Source organism: Cavia porcellus, unplaced genomic scaffold (assembly GCF_034190915.1).
Source record: "Cavia porcellus strain 051 isolate PalLab524CR breed Dunkin Hartley unplaced genomic scaffold, mCavPor4.1 scaffold_2, whole genome shotgun sequence".
NCBI classification, from domain to species: Eukaryota; Metazoa; Chordata; class Mammalia; order Rodentia; family Caviidae; genus Cavia; species Cavia porcellus.
In genome coordinates, this window is record NW_026947485.1 from 104,960,370 (window position 1) to 104,981,502 (window position 21,133).

At 49.4% G+C, this 21,133-nt stretch overlaps 1 protein-coding gene across 38 annotated transcripts in view; it reads left to right on the forward strand.

The window, feature by feature from the left end:
- Positions 1-21,133, forward strand: part of Jakmip3 (Janus kinase and microtubule interacting protein 3) — a 158,259-nt gene that overhangs the window by 129,865 nt on the left and 7,261 nt on the right. For 24 of the 38 annotated variants that reach the window (XM_063244962.1, XM_063244963.1, XM_063244961.1 and 21 more), the window contains 7 exons: positions 1,913-1,978; positions 2,656-2,724; positions 2,844-2,921; positions 6,373-6,576; positions 7,581-7,646; positions 9,889-9,930; positions 10,342-11,349. In XM_063244962.1, the coding sequence (XP_063101032.1) occupies positions 1,913-1,978; positions 2,656-2,724; positions 2,844-2,921; positions 6,373-6,576; positions 7,581-7,646; positions 9,889-9,930; positions 10,342-10,668 (852 nt within the window). In that variant the 3' untranslated portion in view covers positions 10,669-11,349. Of the gene's footprint in view, positions 1-1,912; positions 1,979-2,655; positions 2,725-2,843; positions 2,922-6,372; positions 6,577-7,580; positions 7,647-9,857; positions 11,350-21,133 lie in introns of those variants that run through there. The other 14 variants (XM_063244981.1, XM_063244982.1, XM_063244986.1 and 11 more) reach the window with 3 other exon arrangements.

Consider the following 21,133-nt stretch of genomic DNA (forward strand, 5'->3'; position numbering starts at 1 on the left):
AAGAAGTGCCCTGTAGGGAGGGTGTTCTGACTGTGTCTGCCCCTGGCCCAGGCCTGGTAGTCTATCACTGCCACAGGTAGTGAAGCACCACCATACCCTACAGCGGGCAGGCCTGTACATGCAGGATGCCCTGGGGTCCAATCATAGGAATCAGGCCCCATCATGAGCTCTTTGGAGTCATACTGGGAACCCCCTGATTCACAGCTGGAAAAGCTAACAGCACAGAAAGCATCAGGCTACACTCATAGATCTGATGCATAGCAGAGTTAAGGTGGTAGTCTTGGCCAGTCCTGTTTCAGGGCTCCTCTCCTCTCCCAGTCACACAGCCTCTGAGGTCACTCTCCCGTAGCACAAAGATAGAAGAACTTGGGGACTGGGTGGGGGGGCCTATGGCCAGGTTTTATATTCAGAGGACTCTGTGGGGACTCTTGGTAGTTCCTGCTGATGGGCCAAGAGGGCGTCCCTTTATTTCTAACCATGCAATCTTGGTCAGGCAAACTTCATATCTACCTTGTGATCCAGGACTACGCTCCTTGGAGTCGGAGCCTGCAGGTCCCCTCTTGGAGCACAAAGTGGCAGTGATGAAATAGGCAACTGTCACCTACAGGTCATGCTAGTGCTAAGGCTGCCACATTTAGGCCAGCTCTAGTGAACGGTATGGTCACTTTCATGGAAACCTGAACCCCAGAGCAGCTCCTGCCTGCCTGTTTCCTCAGGAACCAGGGCCTCAGGTGCAGTATCGAGGCCCATCCTCTCTAGCAGGTGGTACCACTTGTGCTGCCCCAAATGGGCTGCAGGGCCCGATCACTTGGAGAAGGGAAGAAGGGGCTGTAAGGCAGAGCAGATGGAGCTTCGCTGAAGCAAAGGGCCCCAGGGAATCTGAGGGCCAAGCTGCTCACCCAGAGGGATGCTGGGGTCCATCAGCCTGCGTGGACCACGCGTGGGTTTTATCCTAATCCACATCCATTCCCTTAGTCACCCTGAAGGCGCTTACTCAGCCTTCCCCCTCCATTCTCCTGCCGTCAGATGAAGTGTGGGGGACACCTGTAACCTTCCCAGCTCTGTCCTGTGAGGAGGGAGCTGTCAGCAGCCTGGCAGGCTTCCAAAGCACCAGGCCCAGCCCTAGTCCTGGCCGATGACACCATGCTGGCCTCAGACCTGCAGCTGTCAGCCCCCACTTGAGAGACCTTGTGTTGTCTTTGGAGGTGGAGGAAAGCAAGAGATATCTCACACTCTAGGAAGAGAGGTATAAACAGGGTTTTCTAAGGCCTGTTCTGAATCGGGGAGATTCTGGGGTTGAGCAAGGGTCTGCTCCAGTTGCTGCTCTTCATCTGCACCACTCCTGGTGTCCCAGGCACAGGGGCCAGGCAGCCAGACCATAATGCAAGACACGGCTGGGCTACGATTGTGTGAAGAGCCCACAACCTTGGAGGATGCTCCTCTTGCCCAAAAACCAGACTGACTATGCCCTGAAAGACAAAGTATGAATAAAACACACAGAAAAACAGATAAAATGCCAGGGATTGGAGCTATTTCATAGTCATGGGTACTTGATCTTCCCTCGATGCTTCAGATGCAAAGTACTGACTTTAAAGAGGTCAGGAAAAGGGCAGAATTGGGAAGCCCCTGTCCCCAAGATGCAGTCAGGTTTCCCTGCTGGTGAACTTGCCCCAGCTCTTCCCTTACACCTCTGTGGTTCCAGCAGTGACACGATGAAGTGGAGTGTCTCCCAAACAGGGGGGAGACTAAGGGTAGCAGAGGTTCCAGGAGGATGTTTCAGTAAAAGCATATTTTAGCTGCAACCCCATCTCCCTTCCACGCATCTCATCAGCCTCACCATTCATCCATCCTTCAACCTCTCTTTGGGAAGGCACTGCTTCTAATTGTATGTGTTTTCTACTTCCGGATGCAGAATCTGACCAATGAGGAGCAAGTGGTTGTCATCCAAGCCAGAACCGTCTTGACCTTGGCAGAGAAGGTAACAGCAACTGCATGGATACTGAGGAGAGGGCTGGCCCTTTCCCTGCTCAGCCCCATTCAGCCCTGCACACCCCAGGGAAGATGTTTCTCCTGGGAGGAAGGAGCACAGGGTGTGAAGTCCTGTCACCTTGGGAGATTAGTGTGCACTGAGCATCTCTGCAAAGGCAGGTTCCGCCAAACGTTGCCAATGTCTCATTCTTTCTCAAGGGCTGGAAGCTATATAGTGTCTGTAAAACTGTCTTCCCCTTCCCTGACTGACCTGCCAGGTCTCCTCTTTGAGCTGCCCAGCCCAACAGCCCACTTTTTGCCCACTCCAAGATCTACCACGTGGGCCACTGTCAGAGCTCCAGCAGTGGGAGATGGGATATTCCTGGCAAACAGGGATTCAAGTAAATGAGCTGGCCCTCCCCAGCTCTCCTGGCAGAGCTCCACAGATGTGCCTGGTCCTGCTGCATCCCAAGCTAAAGTCTCTTCACTCCTGGGGAAGGTGTGGGAGCAGAATTGCTAGACACTGGGAGGGTAGAGAGATGGGGCCAGGACCAGAGAGGTACATGGATCCCATGGCCCCACCCCAGCCCAAGCTCCCCTCCCCTCTCAGGCTGTCTCCATGGAACCAGGGGAGGAGGGGGGATTGGTGTCTATGTCACTGTCACCACTCATTCTGTTTGTGCCCAGTGGCTCCAGCGGATTGAAGAGACCGAGTCAGCACTGCAGCGGAAGATGGTGGACCTGGAGAGTGAGAAGGTTAGTAGTGTCTCCCCCTGGTGTCCCTGCAGCTCAGCATCTCCAGGCAGGGTGTCAGAGGCCAAGGTGCAGGTCATTTTTTGTTTGTATTTTGTTTTGTTTTGTTTTTTGTTTTTCAGGAGCTGTTCAGTAAACAGAAGGGCTACCTGGATGAGGAGCTGGACTACAGGAAGCAGGCCCTCGACCAAGCCCACAAGGTAAGAAAAATGTGGTTAAGAGTGTGCTCACATCCTCAGAGATGTGTCTCAGCTACCTTCATAAGCCAGGACTCAGAGCCTTGATGGATGGTGCCCGAGCTCATTGCAGGGTCACTGTTTGCCCTTCTCTATCAAAACCCCTTTTCCTGTGAATTCTGAGGGTGGACTGCTCTGTCATCAAAGACTTTGAGGGTGCAGACACATAAAAACTCACATGGATATGTGAGCTGAGTTGATAAATAAAATTCACTGGAAAATAGTGTGCTTACAAATTACAATGATGCTTCAGTTTACAAACTTAATTTGTTTTACAACTGTGGAGACGGATGCGTTTCTGTTTGTGTGAGGAATATGACTGTGGTTGTGTTTGTTACCCAGCCCAGTTTTCAAACAGAACCAAAATTTTGCTGAATGCTTTTGTTTGCAAACCAAATTGTTATGATTTGGTATTTTTGTAACCGCACATAACTGAGTGTTAATAGGTAACATCATTCCATGAAGAGCTCTGCTTTGTTACTCACCATTTGAAAGAGTTCAAATTTTACCTGTACTGCATATCAAGTTACCCCTTGGGAAACCATTTCCCCTGCTGATAAACCTAAGAGTAATGACCCCCCCTTGGGGCTTACACTGAGAGCCCAGAGGCAAATAGGAGAGAGAGAGAGAGAGAGAGAGAGAGAGAGAGAGAGAGAGAGAGAGACAGACAGACAGACAGACAAAGAGAGATCATCTGGTGAGACCAAAAGTCAAAGGGATTCAGGACCCAGACTTGCTCTTTTTATCTCAGTTCACTTTCCCAGGAATTAACTAACATCCCATCCCACGAGAACTATTATACCTTTTATATCCCTTCCAAGGGCTGCACACCAGTGCCCCCATGACCTCCCATTTGTCCCACCTCTGAAAGACGCCACCACCTCCACACTGCCACTCTGGGACCAAGCTTGCAGCATGAGCCATCCAGGGAGACACGCAAACCACATCCAAATCATAACAATACTTATTTCTGTCACTTTGACTCAGTCCTCATTGAGATCACCTGAATGTGACCTGAATGTCACTGAGGTCATTTGAATGTCTACTGTTCTGTTTCAAGAGGTACACAGAAATCAAGCAATGCATTATAATCCTCAAGTTGGCAGGATGAAGTCATGTGACATGAGAGGGTTTTCATGTCCATCTATGCCCTGCTTGACCCCATGACAGGGACAGAATAGTGCCATATGCACCTGGGGTCCAAGAAGCTTTGTGCACTTAGGGACAGCACCATATCCTGAAGCAGCATGTGTTACTAACCTGTGGTAATCTGCACCTACCCCTCAAGGCCTTGGCTCTGCAGAGCAACCTGGTTGGCTCTTCACTCATCCCTTCATACATGGAGCAGGACTGGTTGAGAAGAAGAACTAATCCATGCTATCCAGTGCTCATAAATGCTTCTCAGAATTTGTTGTAGCCTGATGTCTCCTTCCTGCTTTGAGCCACTGGGGAGGCCAGTGACCATCTTCCTAGGATTTCTGCTATACCTGCCTGCTCATGGCAGAGAGTGTGGCCTTGTTCTGCTCTGTGTGCCTTGACTAGCATGAGCATAGGGCACTGCTAGGCTGAGCATAGAGCAGAGCTAGACTTACCCTTTCAGGAGCTGCCAGGCATCCCTTACAGGAGTCTGGATTCTCAGTCACAACAGTCACCATCAGTCACATGCAGTTGTTTTCTACTGAACTCCTTGACGCCCCCTTGACATCTGAGAGAGTCACTACCAAGAAGTACCCAGGCCTTGATCTGATGCGTATGAAGAGTTACCACCAAGGCATTCACCTGAGCACCCCATCACGCAAGCAGGACCCCAGCCCTCGTGTCTATGTTCAGCCCTAAAAACACAGAAAGATGGGCTGAAACTGTTGGTTCCTGGGAACCAGCTGTCAGTGTGATGGTGATGATAATGACAGGTGATGGTGATGGTGATGGTGGTCACAATTGTGATGATGATGGTGGCAGAGATGACAGTGGTAATGATGGTAGTGATACTGCTGCCTGTTCTGTAGTGCCATTCTTCTTTTAAAAACTCACTGCTTAAGCATGACTCTTCTCACGGTACCGTTACCTTGGCTCTTATACAGGAGGGAGACTGCATATCCATTGTGATTATGACTTCTGTGGGGGTGCTGCTGGTCCAGGCCTTGTTTCTACAATAAAAGAACTAGAGAAGGCTGTGTAGTTTCACTGGAGGCAGAGGCAGCCTTCCTTGTAACCCATGGATCATGCCCTTTTAATGTTCTGACTATAGAGATAGTCATGACAAAGTCTCCATTAGCAAGTGTATGTGAAGCTTTGAGGCTGTGTTCCCCATACTGTTTTTAAAAGGCAAGAGCTTAGAGGCTGGGGCAGCTCAGTGGTAGAACACCTGCCTGGCATGCCATGGGTTCAACCTCTAGTACCATTTAAGAGAGAGAAAAAGAGAGAGACAGAGACAGAGAGAGAGACAGACAGAGAGAGAGACAGAGAGAGAATGAATGAGCTAGGGTTTGTTTTAAGCATCTTAAGCTTTTTTACTCTGACAAGAGGCAATGGATATAGGGTCATGAACACACTGGGGCAGCTTATTTTATGGCTGTTAACAATGCAGCATAACTGATACCCAAGAGGGGTTTTTAGTTTCCTAAATTTCTACTAAGATAAAGAAGTTTCATAATTACTTTGCCAGAAGAAAAGATCCATTTTTGAATGTGACATTTTTAATGGGGAAGAAAAGGCCCATCAAAATGAGAATCTTAATGAGAATATGGTTTTCTCAAAGACTATATCCAAAAGTTTAAAAGACCTCCAGCTTGAAGGGATACACCCTGGGGATTTATGAAAAGCTGTATTTGGGCTGAGGTATGGCAAGTCATCATTTCCCATCCATTCATGGAGGTCTCAACCCTGAACTGAAGTGTTGAAACACATCTTTTAGTTCTCTGTGACACCGGCCCCTGATGCTGTCCTTTCCTGTCTTGCTGTGACCCTGGCATATTTTCTGGCCATGCTGCCCTTGACTGATAGCTAGGACCTCCTGCTTTTCTGGCCCCTCAGAACTCAGTCCTTCTCCCGCCCTCTTAGTAGGGCATCAGCCCCGACTTGAGGGTTCCCTGTATTCACAAGCATCTCACAGCTCAGCTTCTCTTGTCCTAGGGCAGTTGTGGTAGAACTATGGCTCATATGATTGATGTAGCAGGCTGTTTGAATCTCTGAATGTTCTGAAAAGTTTCCTACCAGTGTTCTAGAGTCTTCTGCTAGATGGGGGAAATCCCTAGATCTGAGGCCCTAGGTCCTTCCACCAGAGACCCATGTGTACACTGTGGCTCCCTAAGGAAGGCAACCTGGCCTCCATTGCTTATCCTGAAAGGCAGGCCTGTCCAGCCCTGGGGAGGGCCGGGAGGAGAAGAGAACTAATGCACCTCCCTTCATCCCCCAGCACATCCTGGAGCTAGAAGCCATGCTGTACGATGCCCTGCAGCAAGAAGCTGGGGCCAAAATGGCAGAACTGCTGTCAGAAGAGGAGCGTGAGAAGCTCAAGGTGGCTGTGGAGCAGTGGAAGCGCCAAGTCATGAGTGAGCTGCGGGAGCGGGATGCTCAGATCCTGCGGGAGCGCATGGAGCTACTGCAGCTGGCGCAGCAGGTGCGTGGACTGGTGCGGGTCAGGAGGGCTGTGTCCAGAGCAAGGACCACACCTTGCCATGGCCAGCCTTTTCAGTGGCCACGTCTGCAGTGTCCATGCCCATGGCCACACTCATGTCCCCACCCTCTGGCCAGATTGCCTGCCTACTGGTTGTTTCTGAAGCCCATTGGTGATATGTCCCCTGTTTGGGAGCACTGGCTTTCAGTTCTTCTCCATGACCCTGGTCCTTGATAGTAAGAGCATTGTCTGGGCACACTGCTGGTAGGCTCAGGGCCACTGGGCTGGTTCAGTTTTAACAAGATGTGATGTGAGGAATGCTGGCAGACTGGATGGCTCTGGTGTTTATGCACACACCAGCCCTCCATCATGCTGGGTTGGCCTAGAACTGGCTTCTATGGATGTGTACCATGCTGAGAATGCCCACAAAAGCAAGAGTTTGGATAATATAAACTACCACATTATACACCAGCTTACTGTGACAGTGGGCTATCATCTGACATAAGACTCAGTAGCTATCAGGACATGTGCTGCCCGTCCCTTTACTTATCAGCCTGGGGGATCTCCAAAAGGGTCAGGGTAAGCACGGTCATCTTCAGCCCGTCAGATGGGTTGTGGTCAACACCACCTTCTTCCACAGCCCCGGGCCCTACCCTCAGAAGGCAAGTTTTCTTTAGGGACAGTGTTTATGACCTTTAGCTGCCGTTTTCTCTGCTCCAGTGACTTGGGAAAGGGTGGTGGACTGATTCTTTGCCTGTGGGAATTATGATTTTTGATCTACAGGAATCAAAAGGAGGTAGAGCCATGGGGAAAGCCTTCTGCTCTCTTTGGAGCAAAGATAGGACCTGGGGGCAGCTGTGTGTGCCTTATTAGCCACAGGCCACAGTATGCTAGCTATTCCATGGCTGTTTGTTCACCAAATGAAAGATGATCTTGGAAGACTTTTTGTTGGCTTAGTTTCCCAAATACCCTGGTGACTGAAGGTTTTCTTTCTTGTAATATTTCAGAGAATTAAAGAGTTAGAAGAAAGAATAGAAGCTCAGAAGAGACAAATTAAAGAACTAGAAGAAAAGGTAAAATAAATGTAGTTTTCAGGACTTGTCTTATCCATGGAGCTTATAGATAAAAGAACATAAGATAATTCCCAAAGCCATTCAGCACTTGACTCAGGGAAATAGATAACCTTGACCTGTGACGTGTGGACACGCGGTCCCTGCCTGGGTGGGTAGTGAGAGCAGAAAGGGCATCGGTCAGGGTGGCACCAAGATCCCTTTCCCTGATCCAGTCCTGAAGCCTCAGAAAAACTATGCATCCAATGGCCTCAATTTTCCCTCCAGAGTTGTGGTGTTGGACCAATGTGTCTCCTTTCTATGGCTGTGACAAATTACCTGAGTAAGTCGGCTTATAAGAGGAAAGGCTTACTTTTGGCCCATGATTTCAGAACATTCAGTCCTAGATTAGGCATCGGGTGAGGCAGAAGCATTATGGCAGAGGGGTATGGCAGAGAAAAGCTGCTAATCTACAGCAGCCAGGAATCAGAAAGAAGGAAAGAGCCAGAGAAGCAAGAGCTGGAGACCGACCATATATGGTCCCCAATTCAGGCCCCATGATCCACTTTCTTCAACCAGGACTCACCTTTATTTCTGTCACCTCCCATAAACGTATGAATCCATCCGTGTATTAATCCACTGAGAAAGTCAGAGCCTTCATGACCTAATCGCCTTCCAAAAGCCTCACTTTTGAATACATGAGTCTTTGGGAGGACATTTTAGATCCCGACCATCACAATCCATGACCTAGTGCTCCTTTGTGAGTACCCGGACAAAACTGAAGCACCTGCCTCTTAAGTGCATTGGTCTGAAGAGCCAGTACCTGAAAGGTGGGCTGTGGACCCTGAGATCTGCCACCCATGGCACAGTACCTCTTCCCCGTAGCTCTTGGAGGGATTGTCTGCAGGTACACAAGCCCCATGTGCTGAAGTGCACTGCAGTCGGGCCACATGCTCGGGGCTCTTGTTCTGGACACTGGGCTCTGCGAGACTGGGGTCACAGGTCTCTTTACAATTGTGTTGATGGACTGTGCTCCCCAGACCATCGTGGAGGCACACCCAGAGAGCTCTGACTCCCATGGGGATGGCTCCCTTGTGGAACAGTTCTTCCTCCGCATGTGATTTGGGGTGGTTCAGTAATTTCCAGAGATAGATGCTTCCTCAGCAATTGATCCTGCCTGTGGGTTAGATCTCACCAAAGTGACCAGTTCCCACTAGGCACCAGAGGGACCCACCTGCCCTTCTTGTCCTTTCCAGAGAGAACAGGAAGCTGGATTTGGGGAGGACTGCCCTATGGGCAGCACTTCAGCAGGGCTGAGGAAAACATGTCTGCTATCCAGGAGAGACAGGCCCCTCCTGACAGCAGTTCCCTTTCAGCTGGCCACTGGGTCTTCCTCCCCCCACTGCAGCCCTCCCCACCCCTCCTCAGCAATGACCTAAACTGCCCATCTGCTAGACACTTTACCACCACTGCCCAGAAACCTCATATATGTGCAAAACCACTGTGAGGAACAGCTAGAGCTTTTCAGAGTGCAACCTGCACAACAAGGTTTGCAACGGGGAGTCAGTAGTCCCTGGTCACCAGGTCACACGGGCAAGCATCTGGCAGGCACAGGGATGCCCGGAAGGACCACAATTCTCAGAGCTTGAGCTTGAAGAGACCAAAGTCTTAGAGGGCTTGTATTGGTGTTAAGCAGTGGAACAATTTTAAGTCAGGGGTTTGTTTTTAAAATTTGTCTGAAGTGGTTCTTTTTTGCTAAGCAATCCTGCCATACCAGGTCTTCTCCTGTGTCCATGTGGCTCTGGCCCACCTGACCCATCAAAAAAGAAAGCAAAGCTTCAGACTATAAAATCTCTGCAGGATGTGGCCAGAACTAAAATACTATCACAAGCATGCTTGGATTTGTTGGTTACTTGGGGTGTCTTCCCACCAGGCTGTCATCATCACCCTTTATGTTGGGGCTGGGCTGGGCCTGGAGCCCCCAACTGTGCTCACATCCTGGCTCCAGTTAAGGCCAGTCCCTGACATTTCCCTAGGGGAGGTGGCACATCGCCCTGCACCCTGGGCTTCACACAGCCTCCCTCCACGTGTCCTTGATGGTGCCTGCTCCTCCCAGCTGGCTGCTCTGTCTTGCTCTGTCTGTAACCACGTCATTTCTTGCCAGAAACACTACAAACTCTTTTTCTCCTTTCTCTTCCTTTCTGTTTCTCCATCCTCCTCCCCTTTCTTTTTCAGTTTTTATTTTTGTTCTTATTTTTCTCCCTAGCTTTCATTCTCTGGTCATAGCTGGTCTTGGCACTCCGGTGAGGTGAGTACTTCATGGCTGGAGTTTTCGGGCAGGGTCTTACTTTGCTTCTGGGAAGACCCCAAGGCCCTTACTGGCCAGGCAGATGCCTGCCATCTCTGAAGCAGGAAGTCTACACCCTGGGGTCTCCAGAGGAGGCCAGAAGTCCCTCACTGGGGATTGGGTCTAGAGAAGCTGCTCCTACCCCGAGGCTGTAGGAGGTGCCTGCAGACAAAGGCCACACACCTGACTCGGTCCCTGCTTCTGCCCAGGCCAGATGAAAAGACATTTGGGCCACAGGGTCACTGTTTGTCTTCTTCTTTGGGCCCTGTTTTTCAGTGGGTGCCAAAGGACCCACCCCAGGGAGCAGTGGGCACCCTCTTGTGCCGCCCTTTGTCCTTCTGACTACTGTTCTTTGCTCCTCTTTTCTCCCAGCCGCCCATGGAGTTGTACAGCTGCCCTTCAGCAGTACTGGACAGCAGTGGATGCTGGCGACCAAATGGGACTTTGTGTCTCATCTCTGAAGACCCCAAGGGGTTTGATCATTGTGCAGCCATCCTGTGCAGGATGAGGGAGAAGCAGAGCTTTGAGTGGGCGCCTGTGTCCACTTGGGAGGAACCAGAATCAGAACTAACTTTGCTGGCTGGAGCTTCTCAGAAAGAGGCCTGGCTTTGGCTGCTGGCCTCTGGGCCCCCACTTCTCACAAGGCAGCCTCCATCCCAGTCATGGGGATGTGTGATGTTCCCTGCCAAGCAGGGGTAAGCACTCGCTCCAGTGCAGGAGCAAGCCCGCCTCCTGGTTACCATAGTAACTGTCATGTCCTCCTCCGAGGAAGAGCTTCAGAAACAACAGGAGCTCAACTCCTATGACAAAATGAAGACTGACTTCAGTGGCAACCTCCGTCCAGGGGAACTGGCAGGGTTCACTTGGGGACAGCCCCAGGAGGATCCTCTGTGACATCCTGAGTGCACAGTGATGCCAAGACTCACTCCTTAGCACTCACTGATGGACAAATCTCATACCCACCCTTGTTCTGGGGACAGATTCGAGCTTTGGCTACTTCTGGCCACCCCACCTCACCTCAAGATTTAAAGGCTAAAATCTCACCCCCAAACCATGGGCCAGGAGCACAGCAAGACCAGAGGAGGGGCGGGGAGTACAGTAAGGTGACATGATATGAGGCTGCAGAGCAACTGGGAAGAAGCCTGATGCCGGGGAACATGGATGTAGCCACACAGCACCAGAAATCACAGGTGCCTGGGGCACCCGGTGTACCTATCCTGGAAGCTCTTCAGCAGGCCAGCTGGGCCTGAGGGCGGCAGATGGCCAGAGATGGCCCCGTGCAGAGCCTTTGCACACAAGGACCAGGGCCTGGTGAGGATACACAGTGTGGCTGTGGTTCTGTGGATGCAAGAAGGGAGCCTGGAGTCCAGTGGCCTGCAGGTGAGGCAGTGACATCTGTCTACTAGGGACAGCCTTTTCTTCCTGCTCTGACTGGTAAAATATGCCTGCTTCTTCTGCTCGACTGAACATGTCCTTTCAACCTCTGATGGGGAAGCCCGGGACAGTGGTTTAGACTGGGAGAGTGGTGGGGTGCTGAGGGCTCAATGATGGGGTACAGAGTTTTCCATTTTCACCTTTGGACCATGGTCTGTGCACATCTGGCCCCCACTGCACCTGCCTGTTTCTGCTAAGATGGGCTCCAGCCCCACTCTTCTCCCAGATCCCTCAAAAAAGGAAAAGCCTTCCTCTATCTCATGGAATATTCTCCCTGGGGCCCTGCACCCCTACACAGGGCCTTTGCTGTGCTCTGCAGGCTGTGCTGTGCTGAACAGCAAGGCACCTTCCTCCCCTTCCCCCAAACAGAAGGCATTTCCCCAGCAATCTGCCCACTCCTGCCCTGCTCTGTGGGTTGCAAAAGCAGCTACTGTCCGACAAAAAACAACACTTTCCCGCCACTACACACTTAACATGTGTTATAAATTCAGATTCTCATGGTTGCATAGTTCTTTGGGACTGGGCCCTGATAAGAAAAGGTCGGCGGGGGGGGACTCCCTTCAAAGTCCTCCCCACTCCCCTCCTCAGGTTCCTCATGCAGGGAAGCTGAGAACTATACCTCCAAGCCATAGAAAAGAGTTTTCCTGAAGGATGTGTCCAGCTGTGGCCCACTCAGCACGGTCCTTCTGAGCCCCTGAGAGGTATGGTGGCCTCTCTGGTAGGGTGGCGAGCGTCCCAGCTGATGGGGCAGAGCCTGGAATTTCCCGTGGAGCAAAGTGAGAGCTGGAGGTGGGGCTGTAGGATGTGCAGTGATGGGGAAGGAGCTCTGGACACTACACACTGCAAGCCCAGCTGATTGCCCCAAGTTGAAGAAAAAAAGGAAAAGAGAGAAATCCCGTCTGGCCCATCGAAGTCCTTTCTCCTGTGTGTATGATTTCCCAGTTCCTGTGGACATGAGTGTGACTGTTCACCCACGTGCAGGACTCTGTGTTGCCCACTCTGTCTGTCTGTCCACTCTGGTAAGCCCCCCAGCAGGAACTGAGGCTCAGGACGTGGGCGGGACACCCTTGTCACTGAGCTTGTCTTTATAAGTGGATTTCCTCCATTGTTTGTGTGGGATTCATACATTCCTCAGGGAATGCTGCACCTCCCCACTCACACCCCATTGAAGGGCCACTGGTAAAGGCTGCCCGGGGGATTCCAGGGTGGCCTGTGCGACTGTTCCCTCAGAGGCACCTTGGTGTGAAAACAGCAGGAGAATTGACGACCTGCCTATTCAGAGGGGTCGGTGACATTTCCTCATTTTTCATCGTTTCTGGCACGTGTTTGTAGAGATACATCTTGCCTAAAAGCATAGTCATGAGTTTGAACCAGACCCCGGGTACAGGGCAGTATGTGGCCCCTGTGTCCCTCAGTGCATGGGCACAACCCCAGCCAGAAAGCTCATGGAGAGATTTGCTCTAGAAGGGAGGAGGTAGTCAGAGTGTCCCAGCGATGCCACCATAAGCCACACGAGGGCGCTCTAGCTTAACAAGCACTGATCTACTTTGTCTCCCAATGACTGCCAGTCACTCAGCTCTGCTTTTTAGAACTTCTGCAAAAGCCTGTGTGCTTCTAATCGCTAGGCAAGGCATCTCACTCTCAAATTATCGTGCTTCAGGCTTCAAAGGTCACCTGTAGTCAGGCAAAGGACATTAAACACAGATCAGCACTGTGCCACACACATGCCCTCAGACCAACTAGGGAGGTTCCCAAAGTGGCCAAGCACACCTGTCCCATTGGTAGCTCATTCTCCATCTCCTGCAAGCCAGGCTTTGGCTTCCACTTACAGTGTGTGGGGCAGGTGGAGCACAGAGACTTGGAAAGCCACTCTGTTCCCAAAGCCTGAGCAGGTTCCAAGAGGAGGGATCAAGGCCCAGGGAAGAAAGGATGGAGGTGGGGCAGGCTAAGCCCCACTCACAGATGCTCCTCCCCTATCTCTAGGACCTGGACATCGGCGAGAGCTTCCCTGTTCAGAATCATTTTGTGGGTCCTGGACCCAGAGGTGAATCAAACTCTTGGGATGCTCACTTTGTAGTGGTCAGGGCAGAGAAGCCATACAGTAATCAGGGAAAGACAGTAGAGTGTTACAAGCATGGGGGAGATGGACAGGACAGTCACCTTTAGGCTCAGGAGCTGACATCTGCAAAAAAGCCTGGGCCAAGATCAGTGAACCTCAAAAGGTGAGCATTTTCCAGTGTTCTTTGGAGAAGGACTCAGTCCTAGATCTGGCATGGAGATAGTACAGGGTGAAGGGAATTGTCTCCCAGCCAAGCCACCATCATTTAAGGATCAGAGCCATAGCACTGAAACACTAGATCATGTAGAAAGAAAAGGACCCATGCCGTTTGGAACCAAGCCACCCACTGGCACCAGGCAGCAGCAGCCGCTCTGGATGCTCAATAAGGGCTGGGTCATCATGGTCCAGTAATCACTTCTGATAGGACAGGAACAGGACCAGTGGACAAAAGGCTGTCACTGCCCAACAGCTCCTCAGGGCAGGTTGCTGGTACTGGAAATGCCCCTGACTGTGTGTTCAGCCAGGTGAGGGGAGCAGAGTCATCTCCTGAGGCTCCTGCTTGGGTTTGGAGCTGAGGCTGCTGTCTGTCTTTCTGGGGTTTTCTTTTGTGATGATCAGGTCATCAGTCACCGGCCTGAGTTTGAAGGACATCTCCATCTCTTCGATCAGTGACAGTCCTATAGTTTTCCCTCCATTATCCCTGACCTTAACACTTTGATGAGAAGGAATCAGAATATCCCTTAAAATTTGATTTTTCCCATTCTTCCTCATGATTAAGCTTGGAATTAGGCATTTTTGGTAAGAATACTTCGGGGTTATGACTTTCACATACCACTTGAGGGAGCACTTGAGTTCATCACATTTTCTCTTTGATGGCTTTGTTTTTAAAGGGAAGCCGGTCTACTTCTCCACCTCAAAGGTACGCTTGGTACTTAACGTAGGTAGTAAGGAGAGATGCATCCAGATCGTGCAAATATTCTTTTTTCTAAAATTTTGCCCACTAATTTTAGCAAATCCACTAGTGGATTTTGCCTGAAACAAGGATGACTGGGCAGTTCTCATGGGACTTTCTATCCCCATTCTTTGCATTTTAGTAAGTAGAATCTTGAAGTAAAGAGGGCCTGTCCCTTCTTTCTTATTTCTGTATTTATCCAGTTATTACTATCTGCATGGTCTTGTAGCTATATAATTTATTCCATGGATTATAATCCAATGCAGTCACTAAGTATTTTACTGCTTAAAGGCTACAACTGGAGCTTTGGAGTGTTTTTCCAGGTTGGTACCTGTGTCTCTGGTTTGCTCCTTCCTTATATTTCATCACCACAATGTCTTGTATTGGCCCTGCACCGGGCCTAGAATTTACTCTTTCACCGACAACTGCTGGTTCCATTTGTTGGAGAATAGTATCTAGAAACCAATATCTCTAGACCTGGGTGTGTTCAGTGGTGACATCATCTCCAGGCCCTCTCAGGGACAGAGGCTGGAGATATAGGTACACGTTCTAACTTACACGCACCCCCTCATCCGTTTGTCTAGTGAGCTATTTACCCATCATTTATTCACCCGTCATCTACCTGTGATCCATCCACTCGCTGTCTCTCTACATCTTTAGCTATCCATTAAAAATATCTATTTATCTATGTATCTCATCTACTGTGTCATCTCCTATAAGACCATGAGTGCATAATGATGTGTCCAGTTGCAGACCAACAGTACAACTGTTGTTCTCTTTTTCTGCCTTTCTTACAGATTCTTCCTTTGATGGTGGTGGCTTTCACTGTCTGCAATATATTTGCCGATTTGTTCCACCCTAGTATATGCACAGAGTCACTTCAAAATTGCTAACCCATTTCCTGTAAGAGACAAATTCTCTAACTAGAGTATTTGTGTAAACTTCTGTTTGTCCGTAGTCTTACAGTGTCCAGATAAAATATCATTCTCCAAAATAACTTAATTCTGTCCTTTTCTTTCCTACTTTCTGAAAGATACGTATGCTACTTGCTCATAAAACAGGTTCCTTTGTTATGGCCCTTATTCTATTTACACCACATATTGATTTTTAAATTAAACTTGTGCATGGTAAAGTTTCCTGTCTATGCTGTGTTGGTTGTGGTTCTTCGGGTTTTGATACATGCACAGTGCACAAATCCTCCCCCACAATCCTGACACACAGACCAGTGCCCTGCCTCTCTCTTGCCCTCCTCTGCATCATACCTATCCCACCAGCCCTCCTCTGGCAGCCTTGATCTGTTTTCCATCCTTTCAGTTTTGCTGGTTCCAAGTCTTGTGAATGAATCACATACTACATAACTTTGGGATCTGACCTTGTTCATTTAGCGAAGTCCACTTCAGGATTCTTCATGCTGCTGTGTGAGCTGGCAGCGAGTTCTTTTTTGTTCCTGAGCAGCACTCCGAGGACATGCGGTGTTGCCTTGTAGCCGCTTCCTAAGGGAAGGGCGTCTAATTGTGTCCAGTTTGGGGTTATTACCAGTAGAACTGCTACAAACATTTGTGTGTAGGTTTTCACAATGTCAGCTCTTATTTCTCTTGGGTAAGATCTAAGATTGAGATTTTTGGCTCTTATGATAAGCATGTATTTTATTTTATAAGAAACTTTTTCACAGTATTTTTCATTCCTACCAGAGTACAAATTTTCCTATTGTTCCACATCCTCAATGATACTCAACATGGGTTTTGAGTTGTTTTTAGTTTGGTGGGGTTTTTTTTGGGGGGGGGGTCTATTCTAATAGGGGTGTAGTGGTATCTTGTCTGGTTTTTAATTGGTATTTTTAATTGGTTTCAAAGCTTGAAGTATGTTAGCACATTAACTGTCAGATTTACCAATTATGCTGAGCCCTTTTTTGGTATTGATTTTCCAACAACCTGTTTTCTTTGTGAGGCGTCTATTCAAAGACTTTTTCCAAGTTCCTCTTCTGCCTTTTTGTTAAGTGTCTTGTAAAAAGGAGTTCTTAATTTTGATGAAGCCTAATTTATTAACTTCCATAATAGTTTGTGGGTTTTTGGTGTCAAAGAAAACAAACAAAAACATTGCCTTACTGCAAGTTAAAAATGTCTTCTTCTAGAATGTTACAATTTTGTATCTTGCATTTAAAATAGCTGTGATTCATTCTGAGCTAATTTTTGCTTATAGGAACAGTATGGATGTCTGTTTCTCTGTGTCTTTGTCCCCCACCGCCATTGTATAGAACTCTTCCTCCCCTGATTAAGCCTTTCTGCTTGGCTGCACCAAGCCCAGTCCTAGGGGTGGACACGTCCTGGCTGGAATGCCCCCCCTGCACTGCCGCCCACTGGGAAGCAGAGGGGTGAGAGAGCTGCTGCCCTTGGTGTCTTCCTACTGACAGAGCCAGACTATGGGGTCCGTGGTTGATTCTGAGGATGGGGCTGGGTCTCCAAGGACAGTGCTTGTTCGAGCTCGGGGTCTGGGAGCTGGAAGTGCATTACATCAACTGTCAGCAAACTCAGATTTACAGCTCCTAACAGAGCCAGTGCCTGAATGCCAATGAGCAGCCTCGCCTTCGAAGCTCGGTCACAGGCAGCTTACACTGTGCTATGGCTCAGACAGGCCAGAAATGATGGCTGCATTGTCATATTTGAAATCCAGGGATAAGGTGCTCTTGTTCAGAATACATCCACAGTTAATATGCATTGTGCATCAATGTCTAAAAATAGCTATTATATTCTTCATCATAACCCAAAGAAATTTCTTCTTACATAATATTGTATATATTGTTTAAAGAAAAAAGGAAATGAACTGTTTAGAAAGTTTCATCTACATATGCAGTTAGTCTTTGAGGCTGTTGTGTCATAGTCTTTGAGGCTTGGATATTTTGGGGGAATGCACAGGTACTGCTTGGCTTTCTTGGCACTAGGGACAGGGGACTCTTGAGATAGGATGTCTCTCAGACACCAGGTACCAACTAACTCGGGCTCTGTTCAGAGGTCCTGCAGTGCCCCACAGGTTCCACACTCAGGGCTAGCCTACCCAGGCAGCTTTGCCAGCCTTGGCTCTATCCAGCAGTGCAGTGTGAGGAAGTGTGTGTGTCTGATGGTGGCTGCCTGCAGCACCCCACTGCTGGGCAGCCAGGCAGCGATGTGGGCATGCGGCATTTGTGTTTCACTCAGTGGGCTGGCATGGCCAGCTCCAGCCCTCTCCCTTGTTCATCACAGGAGCTGGTGAGTTTCTGTTCTGTCAGTATCTTTCCTGCCTCCTTCCTTTTCTCTTTCTTTCTCCCTCTCCACCACTCTTTCTTTCTCTTCAGTGCTGGGAACCAAACCCAGGGCTTGGTAAGTACCCTACCAATGAGCCACACCCCCAGCCTCACAGGAGCTGAATTCTTGCTACAGAGTTGGCCTGTTCTGAGGCTGGTGTTTGCTTCAGTCTTGCCACTGGTGGAAACAGCCCACTTGGTGACGTGTCTCTCACATCTGTGACCTCTGTATGTCTACCATCTGCACCCAGCATCCGCCTCTCACCATGTGAACTGACCTGGACACACCCCATCTGCTTTGTGTGTGTGAACACTGTGGGGGTTTTTTAGATTTGATTTCTTCATTACAAAGGTACCTTTTGAAGTATTCTTCTTGCACTTAATGTTACTGTGCTGAGGTTCACCCCGTGATACTATTAGAATATGTGACTTCACTGTAAGACATCACATTCCTGCTAGATGCATGCTCGCATGGATATTTCTTCTGGGTGCACACTCAGGAGCCAAAACTCTGGTTTGCATGGATGCCAGTGTCCAACTTCAGGAAACCCTGCAGCCCCTTTTCCAATTGCTCTCAGCTTTAGGGCTTTTATTTTTGTTCTTTGTTAGAATCTCTCTGTTTTTACTACATAGCAGTGATATTTTTCAAATGTTACTGGGTGATTTGCACAAAATCTTAGACAGAAATCGAGTAACTGGCTGGAAACAGAGGGTATCCCCTCCCCCTTTCATTGCTGTATTGTCTGATTCATTCTTTTCAACCAGAAGCTTATGGCCTGCGGGCCAGCTGTCTGGCCATCTATAATGTAGCCATCTTGGTCAGAGCAATAATGGATCCTTTCACAGGCATGACCGTGAGGCCATTAATAAAACATGTCATTACTAGAGAAGTCAGCCTCAGAAAAGATAGTTAGAATAAAAAAGAAAGAAAAGAAAAGATAGGCACCCTCAAGTAGGACTGCAAGCAGCTGCTTGCAACCCAGAAAGGAAATGAACCAAGAACCAGTGGTGAACAGGAAAGTATGTGCACACTGTATCTCTACCTTGATGTGTACATGCATGTGTCTGCTCCTGTGCATTGGTACTTGTGTGTACCCATGCACTTGGCTGAGTGTGTGCTCTCCTGTGCACGTGGTGGGTCATGTGTGGTCAGGAAGAAGCCTGGGAGAGTGGATGGTGAATTCTGTTCCACACAATGATCCTCATATCAGATCAAGCCGGTTCATCTCTCCATGAGGAATGGGGCTGAGCTGGTACCTAATACCTTCAGACTTGGATGGGATGTCTCTCAGACATCCTGCTGGTCCCTGGCACTGGTTTCTCTGGGCTGATGTGGATTCTAGGGTGTCCTGGGTGCTCAGATGGTTGCCAGGTGAGAGTGTGGTTAGAACCAGTGAGTGGCACCACCCTTGGCTGATGGCTGTGCAAGAAACAAGGCCCTAGAAGCCTCTACTTTTGCCACTTTTGCCCCTGGATTTGTCCCCTCCCTTCCTGCAGACACAGCCCCACACGCTCTGCCACATGGCTTCATCACATGCCCACAACTTACCTGCCCAGCTCCGTGGGAAGAGGCGGGCCTTGAAGATGGGCTGTCACATTTCTCACTCAAGATTGTCACTTGGAATCTTAAGTGAGTTTCTCAAAGTTTCAGGCTCCATCTGTGGCAGTAGCCAATGTGGAGAGAGATGGCTGGGTGGGTTTCCTGGAACTTGTATCTTTGGCTTCTGAGAGAAAAGCAGGAGTGTCCTAGAACAGCCAGGCCAGTTGGAGAGAACATTCCTGGGAGAGCATGCAGCTGTATGTCCAGAACAATATTTATTAGGAGGAATTGGCTCATATGAGTACAGATGATAAGGAGCTCCATGATCTGTCTCCAAGCTGGACACTCACGGAATGAGTAGATAAATACTACTGCAGTGGCCAGAGAGGTCTGGTGTCTCAGATCCAGCTCTGCAGTCAGAGGAAATTCATTTGATGCCCTTTTTTGCTATCAGGCCTTCAGTGGACTGGATGAGGTCACCCTCACTGGGTCCTCTGCTTTACTGTGACCACTGCTTCAAAGTGTTGTGCCTCGCAGACTCCGCAGAAGAGTGTGCAGTCAGATAGCCGAGTGCCCCCTGAGCCACGCTGCACAGAATGCTAGCATCACAGATGCCATCTCTTTAGGCTGAGACCCCCCACTTCTGACCAGTGGCTGCCCGCAGGCCTGTCCAGGGGACAGCCAGGGAGCCCACAGCCTGACTCAGGTCACAGCCTCTGCTCACCCCAGGCTGTGGACCAGCACTCTGAAGGGAATTAGAAGAAGGTGATGGGCCCCCTGCATCCACAGAGGCCCTCAGACTGGGCCCTTGTCCTCCCTTACTTCCCATCCTAGGCACCCTGAGTCCCTCCCAAACCCACCTCCCCTGCTGATTTGAGGAGTCCCAAGCATCAAGAACCTCTTGTCACACAAAAACTTCTTTTCTTCTCATAACAGTGAACCTAGGCAAGACCAGACTCCCTGAGGGGACTTTTGATGGCAAATTTTGATGCAGAGAGCTCTCCTAAGCACCCTGTCCCAGCCCACATCACACATTCAGCACCAAGCTGAGTCAGCAGAGATTGTGGTGTCAGATGCCATCAAAGGATGGATAAAACCAGTAGTAACTGTGCTTTTGGAAGGCGGGGAACATCAACAGGCTGAGATCAGGGCCTAGGACCTGCTCTGTAGTCTGTAGTCAGCCCAGTAGGACATGGCTTCAAGGTCTCAGGCCACTGCTGAGACCAAGAAGGCTGGCGCTCTGTGCCCAAGGGGAGGAATGTGATTGGAAATGTTGAGTCCTGAGACTCAGCATGGAGCACCTTATCACAGGGATGTCTGCCTGTGGTTCTGTGCCTTTTCAGGAAAGATGTTAGACCCCAGCCTTTGGTTCCTAAATGAATCAAATGGCTTCTACTGCATTTTGATTCCTCTTTGTTCTCATATCAGCAGGGTGTTTGCTCTCTGGGCACAGTTTGATGTGGAACACTGCAGTGTATTGGCCCTTGGTGGACGGGGTGGGGGGGGCTGCCTCCCCAGGGCTAACGTAGGGGTCTGCACTGTCTGTGGTAGGGTAACATGGTTACTGCTTTCTTAACCAGTAGGGGAGGTGGCAAGAGTGGGACTGTGGCTCCCACCCAAGGGGCCTGAGCTAGGAGGACATAAGGACAAACGCTGCAGCTCTCAGGGTTCCTGGGACGCTATTTGGAGAACTGTGGACTTTCTAATGGGGGAGCCTCTTTCTGTGGGTTGGAATTTGTGAAAAGATCATTTTCATCTTGGCTAAAATGGCCTATTTTTTTCTGTTTAAATTTTATTGATGCTATATTTGATGTAGTTTGGAATTTTAAGCTCTCAAGGGGTTTGGGAAGCTTTTCTTCAATAATTATCTCCACATCCCTGCAAGGCTTCCCTTAGCCTTCC